The following is a 25,758-nucleotide window of genomic DNA, read 5'->3' as shown; positions in this document are numbered from 1 at the left end:
TCAAGTGCTCTTAAACCAAACCTGTTAGAAAAACATAAAGCACATAGAAAGCAACTAAAAAATGTATTACACGGTTACATGAATGAAGCAGGCAGCTGAAAATGGCTATGCAGGAGGCTTGGAAGATTAATCTAAGACGCTATTATGATGGTTAGAAGTGGTTTTGTGATTCTAAAATGGCAAATTCTAAAATTAACCAGTTTTTAGTTTTGATTTGACCAAATACATTTAAGAGCTTTTGAGAGAAGCCAAAGGTTAAAACTGTATTTAATAGTGTATAGATGTCACCTCTATAATTGTTTTTAGTATCAGAAATAATCTCAAATAAAAGAATTTCCCAATTAAACGAAGCATTACTCTTCATTCTCCTATGAAAACCTCACAACACAGAGAAAGTCCAATCCTTGCTTTGGGACACTCACCAGAAAACCAGTGCAAACACAGGCACAGACTCTGAGAACCCTGATGCAACCCCCATGTGGTTGCTCTCCCCTCTCGTCATTTTGCCGACCTGCTGGCTTCAGGTTTAGAATGATTTTCTCAAATGGTGTGTATTGCATCAGTATACACCACTGACGCTGCTATCATGCTGTTGTTTCCTTTTGAACTAAGCCTATTATCAAAGAAATAAAATATTTAAAATCTCTCTACTAATTCTCTTTGTTGTTAAATTCACTCATCCTTGTTAAAAATGATGGTACTAGATTATTTAGGTACATCAAACAAAATAGAGAAATTTGAATGAGCGGCCAATGAATCTTTTAAAAACAGGTTCACATGTTTTAATCATTTCTAATTATAAACAGAAGGAAAGCCGCTCCATTAAATGCTAAGAACAAAGGGGTCAAAATCTTTACTTAAAATCTACATTATATCTTACACTACTAATGTATGCCTTTTAATTCTTAAAAAGACGAAGAGCTCATTAAAACAACTGATTACTTACACAGGCTTTTCTCTGATTAATACTTGGCAAACTGATTCCATAGTTCGCATTGACAGCAGCTCTGTGGCGGAGGTTTTCAGGATCCTGCATGATTTTTACATCCAACCCTATCTTTCGCTGAAACAAAGAAACAATGAAACTTTCATGCTGGATAAACAAAAATGCTTAGTAATATCTTATATCCTCAAAGGAGTATAAAGTTCTTTGGAAAGAATTATTTTAATGTAGTTTTCACTGGGAAGGAAAGACATATTTGGGTCTTTTATTTCTGCTGTTAATTGTTCTTACTTATTCACAGAAAAGGAACCTTCTGCAGATTTCCCTCCATGTATCCTATTGCTCATACAAATACATCCTCAGACAGCATTCATTTTTTTCACAAAGAATGGTAGACGCCACCCAAGGTGGGACAAAGGACTAGAATACCTGGTCTTCATTTGTTTTTAGCTTTTTCCAGGTCAAGGATTTTGCCAATGAAATCTATACTACACACACACAGGTAGAGGGCTCCCTTGGTCTGTTAATGTGGCACTTTCCTCAAGGGACAGACAGTTACAGGTAAATCTCAGTTTGGATTTGGTACATTTACCACAACAAATTTATTTACTCCTTCACAGAGATATTGCTATTTATAGGGAAAAGGCATGCTTTCATTAGAAAAAAAAAAAAGCATATCATTTGAAGCACATGTTCCTCACTTCATATAAGTCAAATGAGTTACGGGAGAGATGCTTAAATAGTAACCAGCAGTGTAGGCAGCGCAGTGGTGGTGGAAAGGGGCACAAGACGGGTCCTGAGACTTGGGTTCCAGTCTTACTCTCCCCTGGACTGCCTGCATGACCTTGGGTAAGTCACTTCCCTCCTTTGGAAGCCAGTTTCTTTTTTTTCAAAATGTGACAGACTTGATGGTCTCTTGAAGAATTATTCACCCTCCTCAATTCCCCCCAACCACCCTCCACCCCCACACACACAACCCTCTCTTGCTTTGGCATTCTATGACTTGATGCTAAAAGGTAAGCTGACACTTAAAAAATATGTTATTACCAACAGTTTCTGAAGTCTTGTGACTTTTTTTATTGTGGTACAATTCATATACTATAAAAGCTCCTTTAAAAGTGTGTAATTCAGTGGTTTTTAGCATATTCACAAAGTTGTATAACCATTATCTATCACCCCTCTTTATTATTATTACTAGTGACCCAGTGCACGGATTCATGCACATTGAAAGGAAATTAATTAGAAGGTGGCCAGTGGGGTGGGACTAGACAAGATGGGCTGGACACGCCTTGGTGCCAACCTCCCACCCTCCCTGGCCAGCCGCACCTGGGGTAGCGCTGTGGCTCAAAGGGTGTCTGTGGAGTGAGCGGGGTCCCTACAGAAGGTGAGGGCCCTCAGCCTGGCCATGGGAGTCAGGCCAAAACCAGCTCTCTGACATCCTCCTAAGAGTCCTGGAGTGTGAGAGGGCACTCTGCAAAGTTGCTGTCACACAGGGTGTGGAACACAAATGCAAGTGTGCAGTAAACCAGAATCAGGGCCGACAGTGCCCCAGCAACAACATAACCCACAGCTGAAGGTGGAATCGCATGGCCCTGCAAGGAATTGGGCTCCCTCCTCTCTGGTTTCAGGGTGTGTCACCCGAGAACTGCCGCTCGGCAGCTCCTGCATTGAGCATCGTCTGCCCCCTGGTAGTCAATGCACATCATAGCTACAAGTCGGACAGACACTTAGCATATGAGCCTTTTATATATATACTAGAGGCCCGGTGTACGAAATTCGTGCACGGGGGGTGGGGGTTCCTCAGCCCAGCCTGTCCCCTCTCACAGTCCGGGAGCCCTCAGGGGATGTCCTACTGATGGCTTAAGGGAGCGGGCCTAAGCCGCAATCTGGCCGTGGAGGCTCAGAGCAGACGCCCTGTGTGTGTGTCCGCTGGGGGCCTGCCCCCAGCTGTGCCTCGGAGGCTCGGAGCAGGTGCCGTGTGTGTGTGTGTGTGTGTGTGTGTGTGTGTGTGTGTGTATGTCTGCTGGGGGCCTGCACCCAGACACGCTGTGGAGGCTTGGAGCAGGTGCCCCTCTTTGTTGATTCTCAGGTTCTGGGCTGCGCCTGCCTGTTGTTCTCTCAGGCAAGGGGCCGAGTCCAGCCCCTCCTCCTGAGCTGGTCGTGACCGTTATGGAGTCCCGACCTCATTTGCATATTACTTCTTTACACACACACACATACATATATATATATATATATATATAGAGAGAGAGAGAGAGAGAGAGAGAGAGATTAATTTTTATCCTTGCCTGAGAATATGCTTATTGATTTTAGAGAGCAAGGAAGGGGGAGAGAGCAAGAGAGAAACAAAAATGTGACAGAGAAACATCGATCAGTTGCCTCCTATATGCACTCCAACTGGGAATCGCGCCTGAAACCTGGGTCATGTGCCCTGACTGGGAATAAAACTTGCCACCTTTTGGTGTACAGGACGACCCTCCAAACAACTGTGCCAGCCAGCCATGGCAATCAAAACCCCTCTTTAATTCTGTAACATTTTCATCAACGAAAAAAGAAACCTCAAACCCATTATCAATCACTCCCCATCTCCTCTCCATCCCAGCCCCTCCCTGGCAACTACCCATCTATTTTCTGCCTCTTCGATGTGTCCCATTCTGCACATTTCATATGAATTGTAAATATGTGGTCTGTAACAGTTTAAAAGGAGGTATTGTAAGGGATTAAAACACCTGATTTCCTTTCAACTGAGTGTCTTTGTTCTAAGGGATCTGATGGAATTGCTAAAATTGTTGTAGGAACCAGATTAGTTCAATGGGCTATGCCTACGGTGGAAGTGAAGGGAAAGACTGCAAAAATATCTACAGAATGTATGCTGTCTAGTTACTTCTTAATACAGGTGCCAAACCTTCCTTTTATTTTTTTAATAGCAGTTTTTAAACCAAATAACTGTACTTAACTGCCCACTTTATTTAACCCATGCAGGGATGCAGGTTGCAAACAAGACCTATCTGTTCCCTTCTCCTTGAAGTACATGTGGTCATAAAAATAATCTTGTGCCTAACAGCTATCAGGGGGTTTCCTTCTGTGGCTAACCCATACTCAACAGCACTATTCCGGGTGTTTGCATGGAAGCAGAGTGTCTCTTTCATTGAAATTAATACCTGGACATAATTTGTTTCTCCTTAATTAAACTTTCAGAATAATTTTCATTCTACAAAGTTTTGGGACATTACCAATATGTGTTAGATTGTCTGGATGTGGTTTCTGTAATTAGGGTGTTTTTAAAATGTGTATTCTGGATATAAATTGATGGGAATGGCTTCAATGTCATATCTTAGGTTTGCTAGAATTTTTTAATCCTGGGATCATTGGCTAGTGGGCCATTGAATTTTCTTAGTTTTATTATGGTCCTTCAACTTTCTGTGGCTATGGGACTGGTGTAAGAAAGAAATGATCAAATACCAAATTATTGTTAAAACTGGCATTAAAATCAATTGTTTTCTGCCCAATTTTACATTTCTGTGGCCCTGGCACAGATAGTTCTGGTAAGAAATCAAAATATAAGCAGAAACTCAAGAGAAATGATAGGTTGCAATATCAGTTCTTTATTAGTTGGCTTCTAAAGCCATGGGAAATGTCTTTTAAATTATTAACATTTTAATATTCACTATTTTGGCACCAAAGCATGTGTATACCAAAATAATATGCAGCACACATGATTTAATTTTCCTTCAAAAACGTACAAATGAGCCTACATTTAAATAAAATTAACATATCAAATGGTTTCACTGAAGATCACTACCACATACATTCATAATCTGAATTTGTCTTACAATTTTACAAGTTACATCTACAGAGATGTATAGCAAAATACTTATCAGCATAAGCTACCTTATCAGACCCAGATTTTCCTAGAAAAACAATTATAGATTCAAACACAAAATGAATCAATCCATTAAGCAGGAAAGCATGTTATGAAGGTGATCATTTTTTACCAACAGTAAAATAAGTATCAGAAATAATTTCAGAAAATTTTCTTAAATTGGTCAAGAAAAGACACCAATTTACTTAATCTATCTTGAGTCACTAAATAATCCATACTTTATTCTCCCCTTTGATAGTAATTACAAGCAGATATATCAAATGTGACTCTCATTTAGACTTTGGTTTGTAAGAACAAAAGTTATTATCAGAGCCAATTACTGTTTTACCTACATGGCTGCACAGAAGCAGGGAGCTCAATTTTCATCTCATCAGTGATTTTGTGGTATTTATTTTATTACTATGCCTACAAAGCTATATAAGAAAGAAATAGCTTATGCTATTAAAACTAGGGCTTGAGCATAAGAGGCTAAGGTTTCTTTTAGGAGAAGTTCTGAATTAAAAACACTAGGCAGCGTGTAATGCCAGCTCCCCAGACATGGGCAGACCATAAAATGACACACATCTGAGCAGTAGATCCCACACAGAGTAATCAAAATTGAAATGCTTCACAAACAAAGTTGAGACAGGCTATTTTATAGTATTATCAGCATAACATTATTCTCAACAGTGTTTGCTACAAGTAATGCCTTCTAAAGTGTATATTGCTTAATATCATAGTCGTGCTGGTTAAAGACATCTGCTGTTTAATCTCGAAATCAGGAAAAAAAAAAAAAAGAGAAAAAGAATCCAGCTTCCTTTAACATTCTGATTCTTTCAGCCATTATTATATTTAATGGAAGTACAAAGGACACCAAGTCTGGTTCAAGCCATATGTTCTAGATTTATTTGTAAAACTGGGTAATAATACCTACCTTCACAGAGCTGTCTGTGAGATTTAAATCTTGCAAATTATAAAGTACTACTCAGGAGCCAACTTGCAAGGGGTTTCTACTCATCAAATAATAACTGCAATCGATCGAAACACTTCAAATATATAAAAATCCGTAAGTTCTTAATAAAATTTCCCCATCTCCCCCAGAAATTTAATAAAATTAATAAGTTAATCTTAACCTTGATAAATAAAAGAACCAAACATTTATCCTGCTTTTCCTGAAAATCTATATTTAAGATTCACCAAAGAGTTATAACGGAAAGTTCTTCATAGAAATTAATAACTGCAGAAGGAAAGATATAATAGTAAAATCACTCCTTGGAAATCCCTAATGAAATAATGTATTTGGGTAAATGTCAATGGTTGCTCATACCATTAAGGCGAAATGTGGAAGAGAACCTTTATAAAGCAGGGGTGGGGAACCTCCAGCCCGCGGGCCACGTAAGGCCCTCAAAATCATCTAGTCTGGCCCTGCCAAGGCATTAGGGATGAGTTAGTTAAATGTTTGACCAAATACAGCAGGCTAATACTTAAGTTGATAATTTTGTATGGCCCTCGAATGATGTTATAATTATCCAAATGGCCCTCGGCAGAAAAAGGTTCCCCACCCCTGTGATAAAGGACAGACTGAGCTGGTGATACCTGGACTCACTGATCTATCTCAGCATCATGAAAAGAGAAAGAAGAATTTGCCTCTGAAAATGTTCTAAAAGGAAAGATACATCACCACCTAGTAGGTATCCTGCCAAAAGGATGTTTCCTGAATTTGATCAAGCTTCTAAGTAAAACTAGTTGATAAGAATTACTAGGGACAGAGAAGCATGTAAAATGACACCACAAGACTGTGATCAACCAAATTGAGACTGTGGGAAAAACCTATATGACAAATGCTCTGGTTTCTTAAAATGATATTTTAAAAAAATGTTTTATTGATTTTTTACAGAGAGGAAGGGAGAGAATAGAGAGTTAGAAACATCGATGAGAGAGAAACATCTATCAGCTGCCTCCTGCACACCCCCCACTGGGGATGTGCCCCTAACCAAGGTACCGGAATTGAACCTGGGACAATCAGTCCACAGGCTGACACTCTATCCACTGAGCCAAACCAGTTAGGGCAAATGGCATTTTTTTAAGTGAGGAAAACTGTTATAGATAAAATGAGATACAACTGCAATGTGTGGACCTTGTTTACATCCTGATTCCAACAAAAGTAGAAAGACAAACAGGGAAAATTGAACGTGGGCTGGGAATTATATAATATTAATGCACTGTTGAATTTATTAGGCGTGATTATATACTATTAATGCATTGTTGAATTTATTAGGTGTGATAATATTTTTAAGTCTTTATCTAAAGTATTTAAGGGTAAAATGATATGAGGCCAGGGATTTGCTTTAAAAGACTTCAACAAAAAGAATAGAGGGAATAGATTAAATAAGAATGGTTAAAAAAAAAAAGAATGGTACAATCATGGTAAGCACTAAAGCTGGTGATGGTTACATGGATTTCATTCTACTTTTTTTGTCTATTCAAAAGTAAATTTTCTTAAACAGCACATTTGAAATGAAAGTATAATTCAAATGTAATTATTCATTATCTTATTATCATTTGTACTCTAACATTTTATGCTCTGTGATATCCCCTTCTACCTCCCTGCTGGGCTGGAAGGATCAACAATCACGGCACCACTTAACTCCAAGCTGCTTTTGAATAGTCCAGCTGCTGCCCAACTGCAAAACGTTAAGACTCAACTACTGCCCTTCAGATGTGCCATCCTATGTTCTGATTCCTATAGGAGCTGAATTGGAGAATAAGAGAAAGATTGGGGACAGAGCTGACATTTATTCAGCTTCCATTTTGTGCCAGGTACCATAATAGGTGAGCATTGTTGTAATCCACGTGATTTATTTTAGCCCTTAAAATGACAAGAGGGAGTATATGATATTATCACTACTTTACCAATCAGGGTCACTGGTTAAGGGGCTTCTCAAGGTTGCACAACAGAAACAGGGAGTCAGCATTCGATTTATGTCTCTAACTCCAAAGCCTCTTTCTATCACAACACACTGCCACATTATAAAGAAATGTTAGTGAATCCACGCTTGATTCAACTTCCTGTCTATCAGATCCCTTACTCTATCTGATCCCCATAAGCACTGCTTTGGTCCAGGCCCTCATTATTACGTAGACCACTGTAATGGCTCCTAAGACGGGTCTCCTTGCCCATCTCCTTGCCCATATCCTTGCCCCCAATCCAACCTCTGCATGACCTCCAGAGTGACTGAACCTCTGATCACTAATTGATTCTAGTATATGTCTCTCACCTCTTTAAAATCCTCTAATCGTTTCCCTTATGGTGGCATGATCTGGCCCTTTCCGACATTCCAGATTGCCTTAAGTGCTCTAAATAAAACGCACTAGGACAATGGCTTAGATATGGTGGTCAAGGGCAGCCTTTTAAAGAGATGATAATTATTCTGAGACCTGTGTGAAAAACTGAGCTAGTTTTGCAAAGATGTGAGAAGGACTGAAGCGTGAGAAATAGCTGATTAATGAGAGGGGATAACTCCAAAAGCTAAGACCTTAATGAGAGGCTGACCTTAACATGGGAAGGGATACTACTTCCATTATGGCAAGGGAGAGGGCGTCATACATCTGGTCATAGAAAAACGAATCAATTTGCTAATGGGAAGGTTTGGGACTAAGTTTCTCTGCAGGTGACTGACTGGACGCATATTGCTTAAATAAGGTGAAGTTTATTCCTCTCATGTGTATGGAATCCAGAGAGAGGCTGCTCAGCCTTGGTTTGGAAGTCCATGAAGTTGCTAGGAACCAGGCTCCTTCCAGTGTAGTATTCTGCCTTCCCTAACATAGGGCCTCCTCCTCATGGCCTCAGATGGCTGCTGGAGCTCCAGCCGTCACAGCCTCATTTCAGGGAGCTAACAATTTCTGCCACAGTCTTGTAATCTGATCCAGCTAAGGAGGAAAAGGATGATAAGAGGAAAGTGATACATAGCAAATGAATGACAGGCCAATAGATTGGAGGTTCTCACAGCATTGAAGAGTTGTTGGAAGAACATACTATGTGAGCAGGCAGACTAGGGCATGGGGTCAGAGACTGCTGTGCTTGAAACAAATTTAAGAGATGATGGTCTTAACCATCTCTTAAACAAAGTTCAGGCATCCGGCATTCCTGCCACCACCCTCCCAGCCCTTCCAAAGCACTCCCCCCCCCCCCAAAAAAAACCTGTTATTCTAGCACTTTCCATACAGTCTGGAGAATGTCTGCGGACTGTGAGCTCCTATAGCACTGAGATTTGCATCTCCAGCACATAGTAGCATTAAAATTTAAATATTTGGGAAAATGAAATAGCACACCAGTGATAAAAGACATTTTTTAGTTTTACTATGCTTGTGTTAATTCTTACAATATACCACAATGATGCAATCATCAGCTTTATAGGGGCACTGTGCAAAAGGGGGAATTCTGTCCAATTTTGATGGCACATGGGCTCATTACTAACTCCATGAACTCCCTTTGCTACAACTCATCTCATGAGTTGGTGGCCAGGGAATGATGGCTCTCCTGCATGTCCAGAAGTTAGCATCTCCTAGTACAGTGATGGCGAACCTATGACAGCGTGTCAAGAGATGACACGCAAACTCATCTTTTTGGTTGATTTTCTTTGTTAAATGGCATTTAAATATATAAAATAAATATCAAAAATATAAGTCTTTGTTTTACTATGGTTGCAAATATCAAAAAATTTCTATATGTGACATGGCACCAGAGTTAAGTTAGGGTTTTTCAAAATGCTGACACGCCGAGCTCAAAAAGTTCGCCATCACTGTCCTAGTAGGTCAGCAGGAAGGGCATGAGAAATTTGGGATGCCACCTTTGAAATATTACTGGAGCATGAAATACCACCTAACAAAATTCAGGTAATCTTTGCAATTGTAGCAAGTAGTTTATGTTCATGGCAAAGGCACTATGGGTCAGTAATATGCAGCTAATTGAATCTTACCATAGAACCAATGTTATTAGAAGATATTATCGTAAGGCTTATTTTTGATGCCCATTTTTTTATAGAAACAACCCCAAATACCACTCTTAATCATCTGTTCCATTAGCCATAACTTATATACACTGTAAAGTATAAACCTCTTTAAAGTATATATGTAAACCAATTGAATGGGAACGAATTATAGTAAAACAGTATTACATATGATAGAGTATCACAATGTATTTTCCATAATTCTAATGTAGCTTCATAATTGCCACCTGGTGTGGCCCCAGAAAGAAAAGCGTCACCTTTATCAGGTGCATTGCACTGAGGAATTTTGTTGGGCAAGTTTAGAGGGACAGATCTGAGGATAATTCTGGGGATAGTTAGAGTCATTTGTGGACAAAATCAGGAATCTATTTCACTTTTCTTCAATTGTAAATTTCTTTGTGGCAAACACAGGAAAACAGCTCAAGTTTTTGTATTTTTTTTTTTCCAATGGTGAGGAAAAGCCAGGACTCTGAGGCTAGAGAGACCTGAATTTGAATCCCAGTACTCCTATTCCTTAGCTTTAAATTACTATCATCCATAGACCTCAGTTTCCTTGTCTTTAAAGTGAGGATTCCAATAATTCCTTCCCTCAAAATGTTGTTGAGGGTGTGATATGGTCTCCCTGCTTCTGCCCTTGCCCTGTAACATCACCATATTCTCACCACGACACCCAGAATGACCCTTTAAAATTGCAAATCAGACCATGTCGGCCCTCTGGTCCTCCAACGGCTTCCCATCTCACTCCAGGAAATACCCATAGTCCTCACGGTGGTCCATAAGATCTGGCCCCCTTCTACTGTTCCTACTTCTCTCCCCCTTGCCCATCCCTCTTCAGCCTCCCTGCTGTTCACACTCCTAATCCTGGGTCTTTGCATCTTCTGTTTCCTCTGCCTGGAATGCTCTTCCTCCAAATGGCCAATGGCTTGCCCCTCAAGTCTATCAAATTTCTGTTCAAGGATCCTCTTACAAGCGAGACCATTCCAACACCCTTCCCGCCCCCTCCCAGCTTCCTTTCACCAACCAACGTACTATATATTTACTTTTCAAGTCACTTTTTGGTTGTTTTCCTAATGCCTACCCCACACCACCTAGAATGTCAGCTGCATGAGAGCAGAGGAGTTTGGCTGATGCCTAAAATTGTGCCTGGCACATATTAGGCACCTAATAGAGGTTAACCAGTATCCGCCAACAAATAATAATTATCACTTATATAGCACCATGTGTGGGGCACTGTGATAAGCATTTACATATGTGAATTTATTTATCCTTACACAACCCTATGAGGTCGACAAGTACTATTATTGTGCTTATTTTATGGACAAGAAACTGAGGCACAGGGAGGTTAGGTGACTTGCTAAGTATAGGATGTGAATCTATACTTTTAACCATTATGTTTTCATTTACTGCAATCCTATTCCAGGCTGGACACTATTTAGGCACTGAGTATTGCAGTGAACAAAACATAGTCTCTCTGCTTTAGATTAATAGAGACTTAAGAAATAAAATAATCAAATGCAAGGAAAATCTTAGCAGTTCTGGGTTTGCATAAAAAGAGCAGTAGAAGCCATTTGGGAGATAATTGAGGAAATCTGAATATGACCTAGGGATTTCTTATATATTTTAGACTTGATAATGGTATTGTGGGTAAGCAGGAATATGCTCATTTTTAGAGATGCATGTTAAAGCATTAGGGGTGAAATGTCATTAGGTCCATATTTTAAAACACTTCAATAAAAAATAGGTTAACAACTGTTAAATCTAGGTGAAGGAGAAATGGTTATTAATACACTATTCTTGGTTTGTTGGAATATTTTCATAATAAAAAGGTTTTTTTTTAAGCCATAAAAAAGCGGGGGGGGGGGGGGGGGCGGGAATATGGAGCTTACATTCTAATGAGAAGACAGAGCTCACAGTGGCCAGCTCATTGCAGGCCTTCCTTTCTCCCCACTCCATTCTGTAAAACCCAACTCCTGCTCATCAGCAAACTTATCCACCCTGATGCTGAGTGACATGAACTCACAGGGAAAACCTCTGAAGCAACCCTTACTGGCCCTGGCTTTTGCCTTCTTTGCTCTCTCACCATGTGGATTGTGAGAATAAACAAATCATCTTTTCTGTCAAAGAACAGTTTAGACAGCCGTCATTTTGGGCTGCCTGACTTGGCAGCTGCCATGTTGGCCGCATGGCTTGCAGCTTCCGCAGTCTTGAAACAGCAAAGGCCAACCCCTCCCTTTGAATTAGCCAATCGGGAAAGACCGTGCACCTGAGCTCCAATCAAGAGCGAGGAACAGGTCACACGCGTCAGGGATTATAAAGCCGGGCAGCCGGCCTGCTAGGTATGCATGTGGCTTCCAGGCCATGTATGCGCACCCTTCTACGTAGAAGTAAAGATGTTTGCCTGCTGCCTGGCTCCCGAGTCTGGTTTGTGCTCTACCAGGACCCCTGAACTTGGGGGCTCGCCTTATTTCTAACAGGATCATGTCAGATATCCTCAAAACTTTTGTTTTGATCAGATTTTGAGAATCACTTTCTCAATTAGATCCCAATTCACAAAATTAAAGATTCTTCCATCTAAGAATGGAAGAATCATATTCAATCCGACTGGGATATTATTACCTTTAATTGCCCACAGCCAACCTTTTAAACTAGGTAAACCCCAGTTGCATCATATTCAATCACACAGTTTTTGTGTGTTTCATTGATAAAGCACCCATTTTATGAATTAATATAGAGAATAATTCAAGCAGTGAGATGGCTTTATTTCCCTGCTCCACAAATATATCAAGTATATTATGTTTCCAAGCTGGTCCTCTGATCTCAACAGTTTAGAAATGTCTATTTTCAAATTGCCTTCAGACTTAACTTGCCAGACACAACAAGGAAATCAAATACTTTCTTGGCCTATAAGCCTTTCTCCTTCTCTCCCTCCTTCTTCTTTATCTTTTGTGTTTATTTCAAACCCTTTCCTTGACTGTTAGGAGTACACGTGCCCAAGGTGCCCATAGAGGGTTTAGGCTGGTGTTGGTAGGGAGCTAAATTACACAAGCCATCAGAATACGGCTTTTTCAAATGTAAAAGAAAATTAATAAACAATTCTTAATTATGATGCTTTATTACAATGGAGCAATTCCTAATTGTTTTTCCTCTAAGTGTGTTGGTGTAAAATGGAATTCCAAAAACTGCTATCAACTTTGGAGAACCAGAGCTTAAAGAAGCAACTGGGGTTTACCTAGTTTGAAAGGTTGGCTGTGGGCAATTAAAGGTAATAATATCCCAGTCGGATTTCACAACTGCTTAATACTTCAAGCTTTTGAGTTGGTGCAGTAGGCCTGCTGGAGCAGCTGGCAAAACAGCACTGTTTGTCATTGACTTTGCAATGCAAGATCAGGGCTATGCTTCGTGTGGGCGGTTATGCATTTTTAAGCAGATGTCATTGATATTAGAGATAAAACAGCAGTAGGGATCCAGGCGCTAGAGGTAAAATCGGGATGGGAAACCAGTCCTTGCCCCTTTCTAAATGGAGCTCACCCATGCTCACAGCATTTCAAAGAACCCGGGGTTATACTCAGCACATTAGATTCCTTATCTTTATCAGGATTCAGAACTCTTTCAGGAAAGTAAATTTCTGGCCATGGTATTTTTTTTTCTTCTGGAAGAATCAAGCGATTATACATTCAACAACAGTCCTAATTTCAGATATATTACTTTATTGTCTTTGTAAACCAGAGATCTCAAATCTTCTGTCTGTGGACCAACTGTGGTCCTCCTGAGTTCTTGGCAAAAAAAAAAAAAATACAAATTTAACTGAAGCAGATACTTAATAGTAAAGAAGTTTAAGCTCCATTTATCACAGCATTCTCTTTTCATCAAAGCCTTTATTATTACCTGGTATTTTCTTATCAATGAGCTGTTTCCCCTCCCCCAACTAGAGCAAGCTCTGTGAAAGTAGGGATCTAGTCCAAGCTGTTCATCCCCGTGTGGCTCTAACAGTCCTTGGCACAGTGTACATACACCACAGGGAGTGGCTGGACAAACCCAGTACAATGACAAAGGTGGGAGTAGGCTGCTTTGGGAGTGTAGCCTGGACTAGTATTTTATGGGGACGAGTACACCCTCAGACCCTACTGGGGTGGTTTCATTTATTTATTCAACAAACATTTATCAAGAGTCCCCTAAAATTATAGAGCAATGAACAAACTGACATGGATCCTGCCCTCCTTATAATCTAGTGGAAAGACAGACATTTTAAAAAACCATACAACTTAATATCTAATTACAAATTGTGGTAAGTGTGATGAAAGAAAAATACAAGTTAATATAAACAATTATAAAAAGGATACCATGTGTTGACTGTACAATTTTGTGTATATACTAAAAATGACTGAATTAAATACTTTTTAAAAGGTTGAATTTTATAGCATATAAATTATCTATCTATCTTCTATAGATATAAAAGCCTAAGCGACAGGCTGATCAGCCGACCAGCTGGTAGGTATGATGCACAATGACCACCAGGGGGCAGATGCTCAACGCACAGGCATGGAAACATGGAGCAGACTGATGACTCTCATGGGAAAAGGGGAGGGCAGGAAGAGATTAACCAAAGATCTTATATACATACTAGAGACCCGATGCATGGATTTGTGCACCAATGGGTCCCTTGGCCTGGCCTGCAGGGATTGGGCCGAAACCGGCTCTCTGACATCCCCCAAGGGGTCCCAGATTGCAAGAGGGTGCAATTTCTTTAACATTCTGTACCTTGGTCTCTTCATCAATAAAATGAAGGTAATGATAACAACACCTCATCCTAGGCCCATTCTGAAGGTTAAACGAGTTAGTATTCCCAAAGCACTGACAACAGTACCTGGTACTGAAGGGAAGGGAGCTATTATTACCCTTGGTGAGTCAGGGAGGAAACAGGAGAAAATTTAAAAGACCACCCCAAGGAGGCAAAGTCAGACACCTCCTGAGCTTTATTCTTGCCGCCTGGAAACTTCCTTTCTAGGACTCTGTTTAAAATCTGAAGGCATTCTGTTCTGATTTATTTTGCTTTCTGAAGAAAGCACTTGTCAGAGAAACTGACCATACCCTGAATATATCTGAAAAAACAATGACATGTTTTCTCATTTAGACACAAATCAAATTTCCCAACTTTACTCTTAACTTTTTTTCTAACCGCCTTATTGAGATATAATTCGTACACTTTAAAATCTCCTTTCTAAAAAGTACAACTGGACGGTGTTTAGTACAGACACAGAGTTGTGCAGCTGTCACCACTATCGAATTCCAGAACATTTTTTATCATCCTCAAAGAGACTTGGTACTCATAAGAGTCACTCCCCTTCACCCTTCCTCCCAGCCTCTAGAAAACCACTAATTACTCTGTTTCTATAGATTTCTCAATTCCTACCTTTGTTCTTGGAAAGGCATGTGGAAATACACACTGTCTTTGGGGTGGCCAAAGTTTACCCTCAGATTCCAAAGGGAAAATAAATAATTTCTGATCAATTACAGTTGGAATCAACCTAAAGAAAAATAATCATTTCAAATCAAATTTGCTATCTTAAAAGCTTCACAAATTATAATTTAAAAACAATGCATCATAGTTTGAGAACAGAATATCAATTAGATTTTACAGGAAATATTCTATTGGTAATTATAATAAATTAGACCAATTTTTAGCATTTTTATCAGCATAAAACTGCAGTTGTTTATTAAGCATATGAACTTCCAAGTCTGATAAAGACCATTATAGCATGAATATAAATCTCTCTGTCTGGCTGAGTTTATATGATGCACAAATGACATAATTACTGAACTATAAAGCATTCCTTGGTAAAGAAAAACACAATATGCTGTACTTTGTTTAATAAAATCAAATCACAGGGTAGCCAATGTTAAATATATCTAAAATGCTGGTCCCCAAAGCAGTTCATACTTATATTCTTTAAACCTCTACTATTTAATGTAATTACAAAGATTTAAAAATCAAAGATAGTTACAGATCCTTCTTATTAAGCAGTGGGCAGTTCCATGAAAGACCAATGTAAAACAAAATAGCGTTGTAAGAATGAGTATATGTATGTCTTAACGTTTTAAATTTAAAAGCAGTTCTTTAAAATGGTCAACATAATTAAGATCAATAAATCTCAATCTCTTGATTCTACTATGATATCCACTTGTGCCAAATTATCATTAGAAAGTAATTTATGGCCCTAACCGGTTTGGCTCAGTGGATAGAGCGTCAGCCTGCGGACCCAAGGGATCCAGGTTTGATTCTGGTCAAGGGCATGTACCTTGGTTGCGGGCACATCCCCAATAGGGAGTGTGCAGGAGGCAGCTGATTGATGTTTCTCTCTCATTGATCTTTCTAACTCTCTATCCCTCTCCCTTCCTCTCTGTAAAAAATCAATAAAATATATTTAAAAAAAAAAAAGTAATTTATGGACTTCTGGTTTCACCCCAACAGGTAGAGAGCTTAGATGTTAAGACTCCCAACTGTACAACAAGAAGAAAAGGTGAACAAATCAAAAAAACAACTCATCTTGGATCCATCAGAGAATTTAGATCATAGAGAGAACTGCTGCTGCCCAGCACACTAGAGAGAGGTGGAGAAAGACCAAGAGTGGAAGCCTGCTGCTGAAGCTGGTACTGGCAAGAGCACTTTAACTCCAATTGACAGATCCCTGGAGGCTCTATGAGTTAGCTTGAAAAGTTAAAAACTCCAAGGGGCCAGGTCTTAGGGAGGGCCCTACTTTCATGACTTTTACCTCCAGGAGCCCCACATGGTCTCATGGTAAACAACAGAGAAAAATCCCCTCCTGCTACCAGCAGAGAGAAGGGAAAATAAACCATTTCAAAATACTCCCAGAGAATTCTGTTCTTTGTTCTGTTCTCTGTAATAAAGGCAAGCTCTCAAGGAAAACTATTTTACCGAAGCCTTATCTGACCTGAGGAAGGGCAGTTAGCTAACTCCAACCTCCTCAGTCTTCCTGTCTCAAATAAGGAGTAAAATGCTGAGAAAAACTTGTGAAGGTAACAATCCAGGGACATAGATCTACCAACAGACTGCGACCTAATCACAGGATTATCAAACGCTTCCCTCCAACACACACTGTATCTATAGAGGACGATGCAAGGCGCAGACTACATTTAGGAAGGAGTTTCTAGGGAAACCCAAAGACAACAGGGAAGACAAATGGATAGTGGAGGACATGGAAGCCTCAGACACCTACAGCTACAGCAGACAGTAAACACATGAAGGCCTACTTATCTCTATTCCTATTACCTAATACATCAACAAAAAAATGACAAGGCAAGAAAAAATGTTTGGCTCTTGCTGGTGTGGCTTGGTTGGTTGGAGTGTCATCTTGTACAATAGAAGGCAGTGGGTTTGATTCCTGGTCAGGACACATGTCTGAGTTGTGGGTTCATTCCCCCCTTGGGGTGCATGTGGAAGTGATCAATTTCTCTCTCTCTCTCTCTCTCTCTCTCTCTCTCTCTCTCTCTCTCTCTCTCTCCCCCTCTCTCCTTTTCTCTCTTTCCTCCCTCTCTCTGAAATCAATTTTTTTTAAAAAGTCTGAAGAGACAAAGCAAGCATCAGATTCAAATATAACATAGATTTTGGAATTTAAAATAACCAAGATTAATATGCTAAGAGCTCTAATAGGAAAAGTGGACAAGTTGCAAGAACAGATGGGTAATGTAAGCAGAGAGATAAAAACTCTAAGAACCAAAAGGAAATGCTAGAAATAAAAAACACTCTAAGAAATAAAGATTGCCTTTGATAGGATTATCAAGGATACAACCAAAGAATGAATCAGTGAGCTTGAAGAAATGTCAATATAAATTCCAAAACTGATATGCAAGGAGAAAAAGAACTGAACAAACAGAACAGAATATCCAGGAACTGTGGGAAAATTAAATCTAACTTACCTATAGAAGAACAAGGATGAGAATTACATTGAACTTCTCTTAATAAACCATGCCAGCAAGAAGAGACTAGAAGGATGGGAAGAAAAAACCCACTAATCTGGAATTCTGTCTCCAGTGAAATTATCCTTCAAAAATGAAGGGGAAATAATGATGCTCTCAGATGAACAAAAACTGAGACCTGTCTTGCAAGAAATGTTAAAAGAAATTCTTTAGAGAAAGGAAAATAATACAGGTCACTTATGGGATATATGAAGCAAAAAGAAAACCCAGGGACCTCACCACCATGTTCTTCCTTGTGTCCCAAGGTTCCTAACTGGTGTACCTCCTCTCCATCCTTCAAAGTCTTCTTAACTTTGTTATATATATAATGCCCAGGGATTTTAGCTGTACTTAGAAGAAGGAATAGGGTATGTCTACATCATCTTCCTAGAAATGAAACTTGATATATATATATATATATATATATATATATATATATATATATATACATACATACTGGTGGCCCGATGCACAAAATTTGTGCACTCAGGGGGGGGGGGTGTCCCCCAGCCTGGCCTATGCCCCGTCACAGTGCGGGAGCCCCGTGATCCATCGCCCCAAAGAGGTAGGCCGCACCCACCCATCCAGGGCTCCTTGATGAATTGCCCAAAAGAGGTAGGCCAGAGCCAGGGAAGGCCTGTGGACCCCTGGGCCAGGCCATGGCGAAGGCCTGCGGACCTCCGCACACCTGTGGATCCCCATACGCCTGCGGACTCCCAGGCCAGCACAGGGGGGCAGGGACACAAGCCTCACATCCCAGGGCCCATTGCAGGGGCTGGGGACGCAAGCCTCATGTCTCCAGGCCAGTGCAGGGAGCGGGGACGCAGCCTGCTTATCCGTCATTACATGACAGTGTCCTGACCAATTTGCATATTATCCTATTATATATATATATAACAGTATTACATATGTCTCCCATTTCCCCCCTTTCCTCCCCTCTGCTCAGACCCTTCCCACTCTTAGTATATTTCCTATGAAGCCTTTTCCTTCCACGAATTATGTTTTTATAAGTGAATTTGCATTGAGATATAATGTTGTATCCTGCTTTCCCTTCCCTCAACATATACTGTGAAGGTTTTTTTCTAGATCATTAAAACTTATTGGACAATATTTACTTTAGTAGATATATAATACACATATATATTATAGATTTAATCATTATTTTACTATTAACATTTAAGGTATTTTCAAAATTTATTGGTATTAGATGTAACACTGAAATAAATAAACTTATACAGAGATTCCTGTATGGCTCCTTATTTCCTAGGATAAATTCCTAAAGGTATAACTACTAAATTAAAAATAATAATTTAAAAAATTTCACATATTTTGAAAAATTGCCTTTAAGAACTTTATGTCTCCACCAGTAATAGAAAAGTATGGCCATCCCGCTGCCCGCTCATGAGCACTAAGTATTAGGGTAGTTTAAGTGGTCTGTTTTGCCAGTTGTAAAGAAGAAGTATTAGTAATATATTGTTTAATGTGCATTTTCCTGGTTTAATATTTTTCACATATATACTGGCTGTTTGCATTTCTCTGTTGATGTCCTTTTGTCTATGTCAAGTATTTTTTGTTGTCAAGAGCTCTTTATATTTAAGACTATTATTAATTTTTATATCATATCTGCTGCAAATGTTTTTCCAGTTGTTATTTTTAATTTTATGATGCTTTTTTAAATTTTATTTTTTGTTTTTAAAAAAAATCAAACCCACCGAAAAACTGAAAGAACAGAGAGCCACCCAAATACTCTTCACCTGGATTGTGACGTGGTAATATCTCGTTACCCATTCTTCATCTCTCTCTATGAGTAGGAAGTAGTCATATTCTCTCCGAGTGGGATTTGTGGACTGCTTTGTAATAACCCAGAAGAGATGGGCTCCAAGGTGTGTGAATAACTGCGCAAAAATGTACCTTCTAACATACTCCCACCATTAACAGAAACCTCTTCTTTATCTCTCAATGTTTCTCACTATTATTTATCTGCTTTGTACTTGTTCCCCTCCACCCCCACTCAGACACTAGCACAACAGAATGTAAAATGAAGATGTCTGTGCAGTTCTGGTAGTGTTGGTACAGATGGTAGTCACCCTCCTGGTGTCAATAAGCAAAGCGTGGTCGTTAAGAACAGTGTGAGCAGACATCGCAAGCTATAAAATCTGTGAAAGCTGGTAATGATAAGAGGAAGAACCACACTTTAACACAGAAGAATCATTGACAGAGTGCAGATAACAGTGTAACCTATTTGGAAAACAACGTGAAAGCATTTCGAGCTCTTTGGAGAAAATATGCCACTTTTGATAATGTTCTTATCATTGTTTTCTGAATGACTGCTAGGAAAATCTTGCATGTGCTGGCATCCATTATTATCACTTTGTGTACCTACTGGTTTTTGTTTCTACTAGACAAAACCACCAGATTTTCCCTGGAGCAAGACTTTCTAAAAAGGAAAACGGTCTTTTGTGAAAATGAGGTTTCCTGTCTTTCAGGCAGCTCTGGTGTAGGAGAAGATAGTAATTGTAGACATTTGATAGAACTTGAATCTGAGACTCACCATTGACCACCTGTGTGACCCGGGGCTCATGGGAGCCTCAGTTTTACATCTTTGAAAGGAGAGGGTAAATATCTACATCATAGGCTTTTAAAAAGTCCTCTGCAAAACTGTCGAATGTCATAAAATTATTGATGGTGATGAAATGCATGATGATGCTGATGATAATGATAATGATAATGAGGATGATAATGATTTTATGTCTGTTGTAAATCATTGTTAAAAATATACCCAGGGAGAGAAGTCATTTGGAGTGAACTCTCAAGATTCCCTGGGTTTCCACAGACAGAATGAAGCCCCAAGTATCTGGACAATGTTGATTCTCATTTACTCATAGTGACTGTGTGTTCTGTTGTCAAAGGAGCAACAGAGATCTACCATCTTTATTATATGCCATTCCTCTCAGGAGGAGCTGCTGCCCTGAACTTTTGGCCTCTGATACTTCCAGTTTAAGCAGATATTGACAGTCCTACCAGCCTGACTGCCAAGTCCCACTCCTGGCTCAATCCCAGTGCACGAGGCTTACTCCAACCCTTCATAGCATCAGGGTAGCAGAATTTCCAGGACCAGGCTCTTCATCAGGCAGAATATTGATTCTAGGGAGTCATGCCTGTCCCAGGCACACATTGTCTACATTAGGAATAATGAGTTTGTTTGTTGAAATGCAGACTCCAGGGCCCCATCTGGGAGCCAGTGAAAGAGGATTGCAAACCACAGTTGAAGAACCACATGAGTGTGGATCACTCCTGCAGTACATTCATGAGCCATAATATTTCATTTTAACTAAACTAAGCCTTAAAAAAGACCAATGTTTTTAAAAGATTCTTACAAAAAAACACTGTATTTTTTAGTGATAACGATGACAAGCATCAGTGACAAACAAGAAAGTGGCAAAACTGACACTTTTATTCCTAACACGAGCTTTTCCACAGATACATTGGAAAGTAAAAATGATAACCCCATTGAACTTATGAAAAGTCAGTCCCCCCAAATCTTAAAAAAATTTTTTGAAAGAGTAACTGAAATATGGACTTACATCTAACCAGCATCAATGCTGAATCTCACCGAAGTGTAGAGCAAATTTTGGGATATTAGCTACAGTCAGTATAAAGTCATCATGATTACCAAGGTTAAACAACCAGGACATTATAATTAGTCACCTTTTTTAGCAAGAGAAAGAAATATTGTTCTGATAATAAAGTAACTGGACAGTCTGGCATCGGGACAGGAACATGAGGGCAGCTTACTCTTAGAGGTGCTCCCAGAGAGCATTGTTCCTGCATGGGTGCGCAGGATGCAGAGAACCAGAGACTTCTCAAGTTCAGGGCAGCCATTACTGTTTGCTCTGCCCTGGTGATTCCCAAAGACCCCGCCCCACCCAATGTACAGCCTCACCCAAGCTGTGCACATCAGCTTTTGCATATGAATGGCCTGTCCTTTTGCCTAAAACAAAAGGCAGCTGGGTCAGAGAGCCCCAGAGGTTCCAAAAGAAGGCCCACTACCTGGCAGCAGCAGCGACCTTGCTTCACAGCTGGGCCTCGTCTGGGCACTTCCAAACCCCATACAAAGAGGAGGAATCTGCAGATGTCTCTGTAGCTTCTGCAGGGTGGCCCCAGACAGTGGCTGACCTTGCACCTCCTTGGAGATCCAAGAGCCAGTGTACCCAGTGGTCAGAGTGAGACCATAATGGATTACAACTCTTCACATCCATAAGAGACACACTCAAGGGGCAGACTCAGTGAGCACCAAAGCCCCACTGAAGCAAGTCCTGCCCCATAAGGATATCTCCTGCACAACAGATCTTCCAGTGTAGACACAGCTGGTCATCACAGCCAACTGGCCTGGAGGTCAATTCCTCCCAGTGATACCAACAGCAATCAAGGCTCAACTACAACAAGACTGTGCAAACAGCCCACAAAGGGGTGCACCAAGAGCGTCGACCTCAGGTGATTGGGGAGGCTGAGCCAGGGGGCCCTATGACACCTACCACACAAGGCCACTCTATCAACTCAAGGAGACTTAGCAGCTACCCAGTACATAGAAACAAACACAGGGAAGCAGCCAAAATGCGGAGACAAAGAAACATGTCACAAATGAAAGAAATGGATGAAAGAAAAATACTGGATATAGAGTTCAAAACCACGGTTATAAGGTTACTCAAGAATCTTCTAGAAACCTCTGAGAAATTTAGAGACCCTCAAAGATATGAAAAAGGACCAATCAGAAATTAAGCATACACTGATTGAAATAAAGAATAATATACAGAGATCCAACAGCAGACTAGAGGATCACAAGAATCAAGTCAAAGATTTGAAATATGAAGAAGAAAAAAACACCCAACCAGAAAAGCAAAAAGAATCCAAAAATACGAAGATAGTGTAAAGAGCCTCTGGGATAACTTCAAGCATACCAACATCCGAATTATAGGGGTGCCAGAAGAAGAGAGAGAGCAAGATGTTGAAAACCTATTTGAAGAAATAATGACAGAAAACTTCCCCTACCTGGTGAAAGAAATAGACTTACAAGTCCAGGAAGTGCAGAGAACCCAAAACAAGAGGAATCTAAAGAGGACCACACCAAGACACATCATAATTAAAATGCCAAGGGCAAAAGAGAAAGAGAGCATCTTAAAAGCAGCAAGAGAAAAACAGTTAGTTACCTGCAAGGGAGTACCCATACAACTGTCAGCTGATTTCTCAACAGAAACTATGCAGGCCAGAAAGTGATGAAATATACAAAGTGATGAATAGCAAGAACCTACAACCAAGATTACTCTACCCAGCAAAGCTATCATTCAGAATTGAAGGTCAGATAAAGAACTTCACAGACAAGAAAAAAACTAAAGGAGTTCATCACCACCAAACCAGTATAATATGAAATGCTGAAGGGTATTCTCTAAGAAGAGGAAGAAAAAGGTAAAGATAAAAATTATGAACAACAAAGTGACAACAAATATATATCTATCAATAAGCGAATCTAAAAATCAAGTGAATAAAAAATCTGAAGAACAGAATAAACTGGTAAATATAATAGAATCAGGGGCATAGAAAGGGAGTAGACTGACAGTTCTGGCGGGGAGGGGGCGGTGGAGGAAGAGATTGGACAAAAATCTTACACCTATGGATGAGGACAATGGGGGGCAGTAAGGGCATGGGGTGGGGTGGGAACCGGGTGGAGGAGAGCTATGGGGGGGAAAAAGAGGAACAACAGTAATAATCTGAACAATAAAGATTTATTAAAAAATAAATAGAAAAAGAACTTAAGTGGAAAAAAAAAAAAGGTCTCACCAGAATCTGTTTGCTGCAATTGCTCCCTAGTTCATTCTTTTTAGCTGTCATAACCTACAAATCTATAGCCAGGCTCTCTATTCTTTGCCAACGTGAGAGTACAAAGGGAAAGCTTGGGGAAGGAGAGCTTTCATTAGAGTTGGGGAAGACTCTCCTGTTTTCTTTCCCCAGCTCCTCCATTTGGTGGCTTTCTTACTTGCTGTTTGCATGCCTCATCCTTTGGCCACATACTTCCTTCACCTCTCAAGATCTCCTGGCTGTTTCTAAATAGGTCTTCCACTTTGCCTGATGGATACTCTTGATTTTTTTGAACTAAGCATCTATATAAATTTGAAAAGTAACCTCCAATATTTTCTTACCCAAGAATCCCTTTTATTATTTTCCATACAGTTTCCTTGTTTTAAAAGATTATGTATATTAACCTACTTGCAGGTCATATTTTTATTCCCAAATTTAAAAAATCGAAGATATAAATGACTAAAAATTAGACAGACTAGAGAAGGGTTGCCTCTACCCAAGGATGATGAATGCCGGTGGCACTATCTTTACATGGCGGAAAGGGAGTCAGGTGCAGTGTAACCCAGGGTTCTTCTGAGTGCTGGGACTTGACTATGTCTATAGATATCCAAAATTCTTTGTGCACCTTTTCTGACACTTGACCTCACTGTCTGATATTATTCACTTACTTGATACAGCAGGTCCTAGAATAATGTCACTTTGTTCCACATTATTTCATTATAATGTTGATAAGAAGAGGAAAAAACTGATTCCCAGCCAGGACCACTGTCTGTGTGGAAGTTGCACGTTCTCCCATGTCTGTATGGGTTTTTTTCAGGGCCTCAGTCTCCTCCAACATTCTAAACATGTGCAGGTTAAGTGAACTGGCGTTTCTAAAATGCCCCCGTCTAAGTGAGTGTGAGTGTGAATGGCCCTGTGATGGAAGGATGTCCTGTCCAGGGTGGGTCCTGCCTGGAGCCCTGAGCTGCCCAGATAGACTCTGGCCCTGCACCCTTGAACTGGAATGAACAAATACAACAATAATCACCTTACTTGTTTTCATTAATCATCCTTAAATATGTGTATAGCTCACATTTATTTCTGTGTTCAGTACTAGAAGTGTTTGGGTCTTTATTTAGAAGTTTGGTGATTTTTTTGTGTGACCAGAAATATGCTGTAGGAACTTAACTCTTCTTTTTATCAATGGTAATATTGGTTTCATTGCACATGTTTTACTAACGTCACAGTTTCTAAGAGCTTATAGACCTTAACCTTGGACTTATTGTATATATTTACCATGCAAATATGGGCCACAAAGGTTTTAAGCTGAGTACAAAACCTTAATTTACAAAGAAATTGAGGAGGCAAATGTATAAGGAGGCCCAAGATGAGGAAAGGTCATTTCTCTTGAACTCAATTCTAATTTTAATAAATCATCTCTTAGGATGTATTTACATAATGAATATTTCAAGCAAGTTTTATTTTATTTATTTTTTTACCCCGGACACCAAAATCATCTTTACAATAAAGCACATATGCTAAAAACTGTAAAGAAAGAGCCATGCAATCCAAATAGCGTAAAAACTGATTTGCATTAAAACATTTCCTTTAGCCCTAGCCCATGTGGCTCAGTGGTAGAGCATTGACCAGCACACCAAAGGGTCTCGGGTTCAATTCCCAGTCAAGGGTGCTACCTGAGTTGCAGGTTCATTCTCCAGCCTGGCAACCAATCAATGTGTCTCTCTCACATTGATGTTTCTCTCTCTCCCTCCTCCCTCCTTTCCACTCTCTAAAAATCAATGGGAACAATATCCTTGGGAGAGGATTAACAAAAAACAAACAAAAATTTTCCTTCAGGAATTAAATTTTGGGAACATTTTACTAAAAAGATAAAAAGGAATTACACCAAAATATGACCCTAAAATCACTGATAGGGTGTCAAGCATGAGAATTCAATAAATGTAACCAAGAATAAACTATTCAAGTCCAAATTGTGCCATTAACTTTTTTCATATAATAAGCATCCTTTATACAATATTTGCAAAACATAATCTTTTCCATTGACTTTTTGTGCAAAACTTCTACTGAAATTAGGATATCAAAAAAGCCAAATAAAATTTTGTCTTTACAGTCATTTC

General features: G+C 39.7%; 1 protein-coding gene across 1 annotated transcript in view; it reads right to left on the bottom strand.

Moving 5' to 3' along the window:
- LOC118677197 (IQ domain-containing protein H-like) overlaps positions 1 to 25,758 on the bottom strand; it is a 37,953-nt gene continuing 12,195 nt past the window's right edge. Inside the window, exons 4-6 of the mRNA XM_036352140.1 lie at positions 15,225 to 15,339; positions 947 to 1,063; positions 1 to 21 (exon numbers count right to left, since the gene is read on the bottom strand). Of these exons, the coding sequence (XP_036208033.1) occupies positions 1 to 21; positions 947 to 1,063; positions 15,225 to 15,339 (253 nt within the window). The remainder of the gene's footprint in view (positions 22 to 946; positions 1,064 to 15,224; positions 15,340 to 25,758) is intronic.

Source organism: Myotis myotis, unplaced genomic scaffold, assembly GCF_014108235.1.
Source record: "Myotis myotis isolate mMyoMyo1 unplaced genomic scaffold, mMyoMyo1.p scaffold_m19_p_1, whole genome shotgun sequence".
NCBI classification, from domain to species: Eukaryota; Metazoa; Chordata; class Mammalia; order Chiroptera; family Vespertilionidae; genus Myotis; species Myotis myotis.
This window is presented reverse-complemented; position numbering and strand designations above follow the sequence as displayed.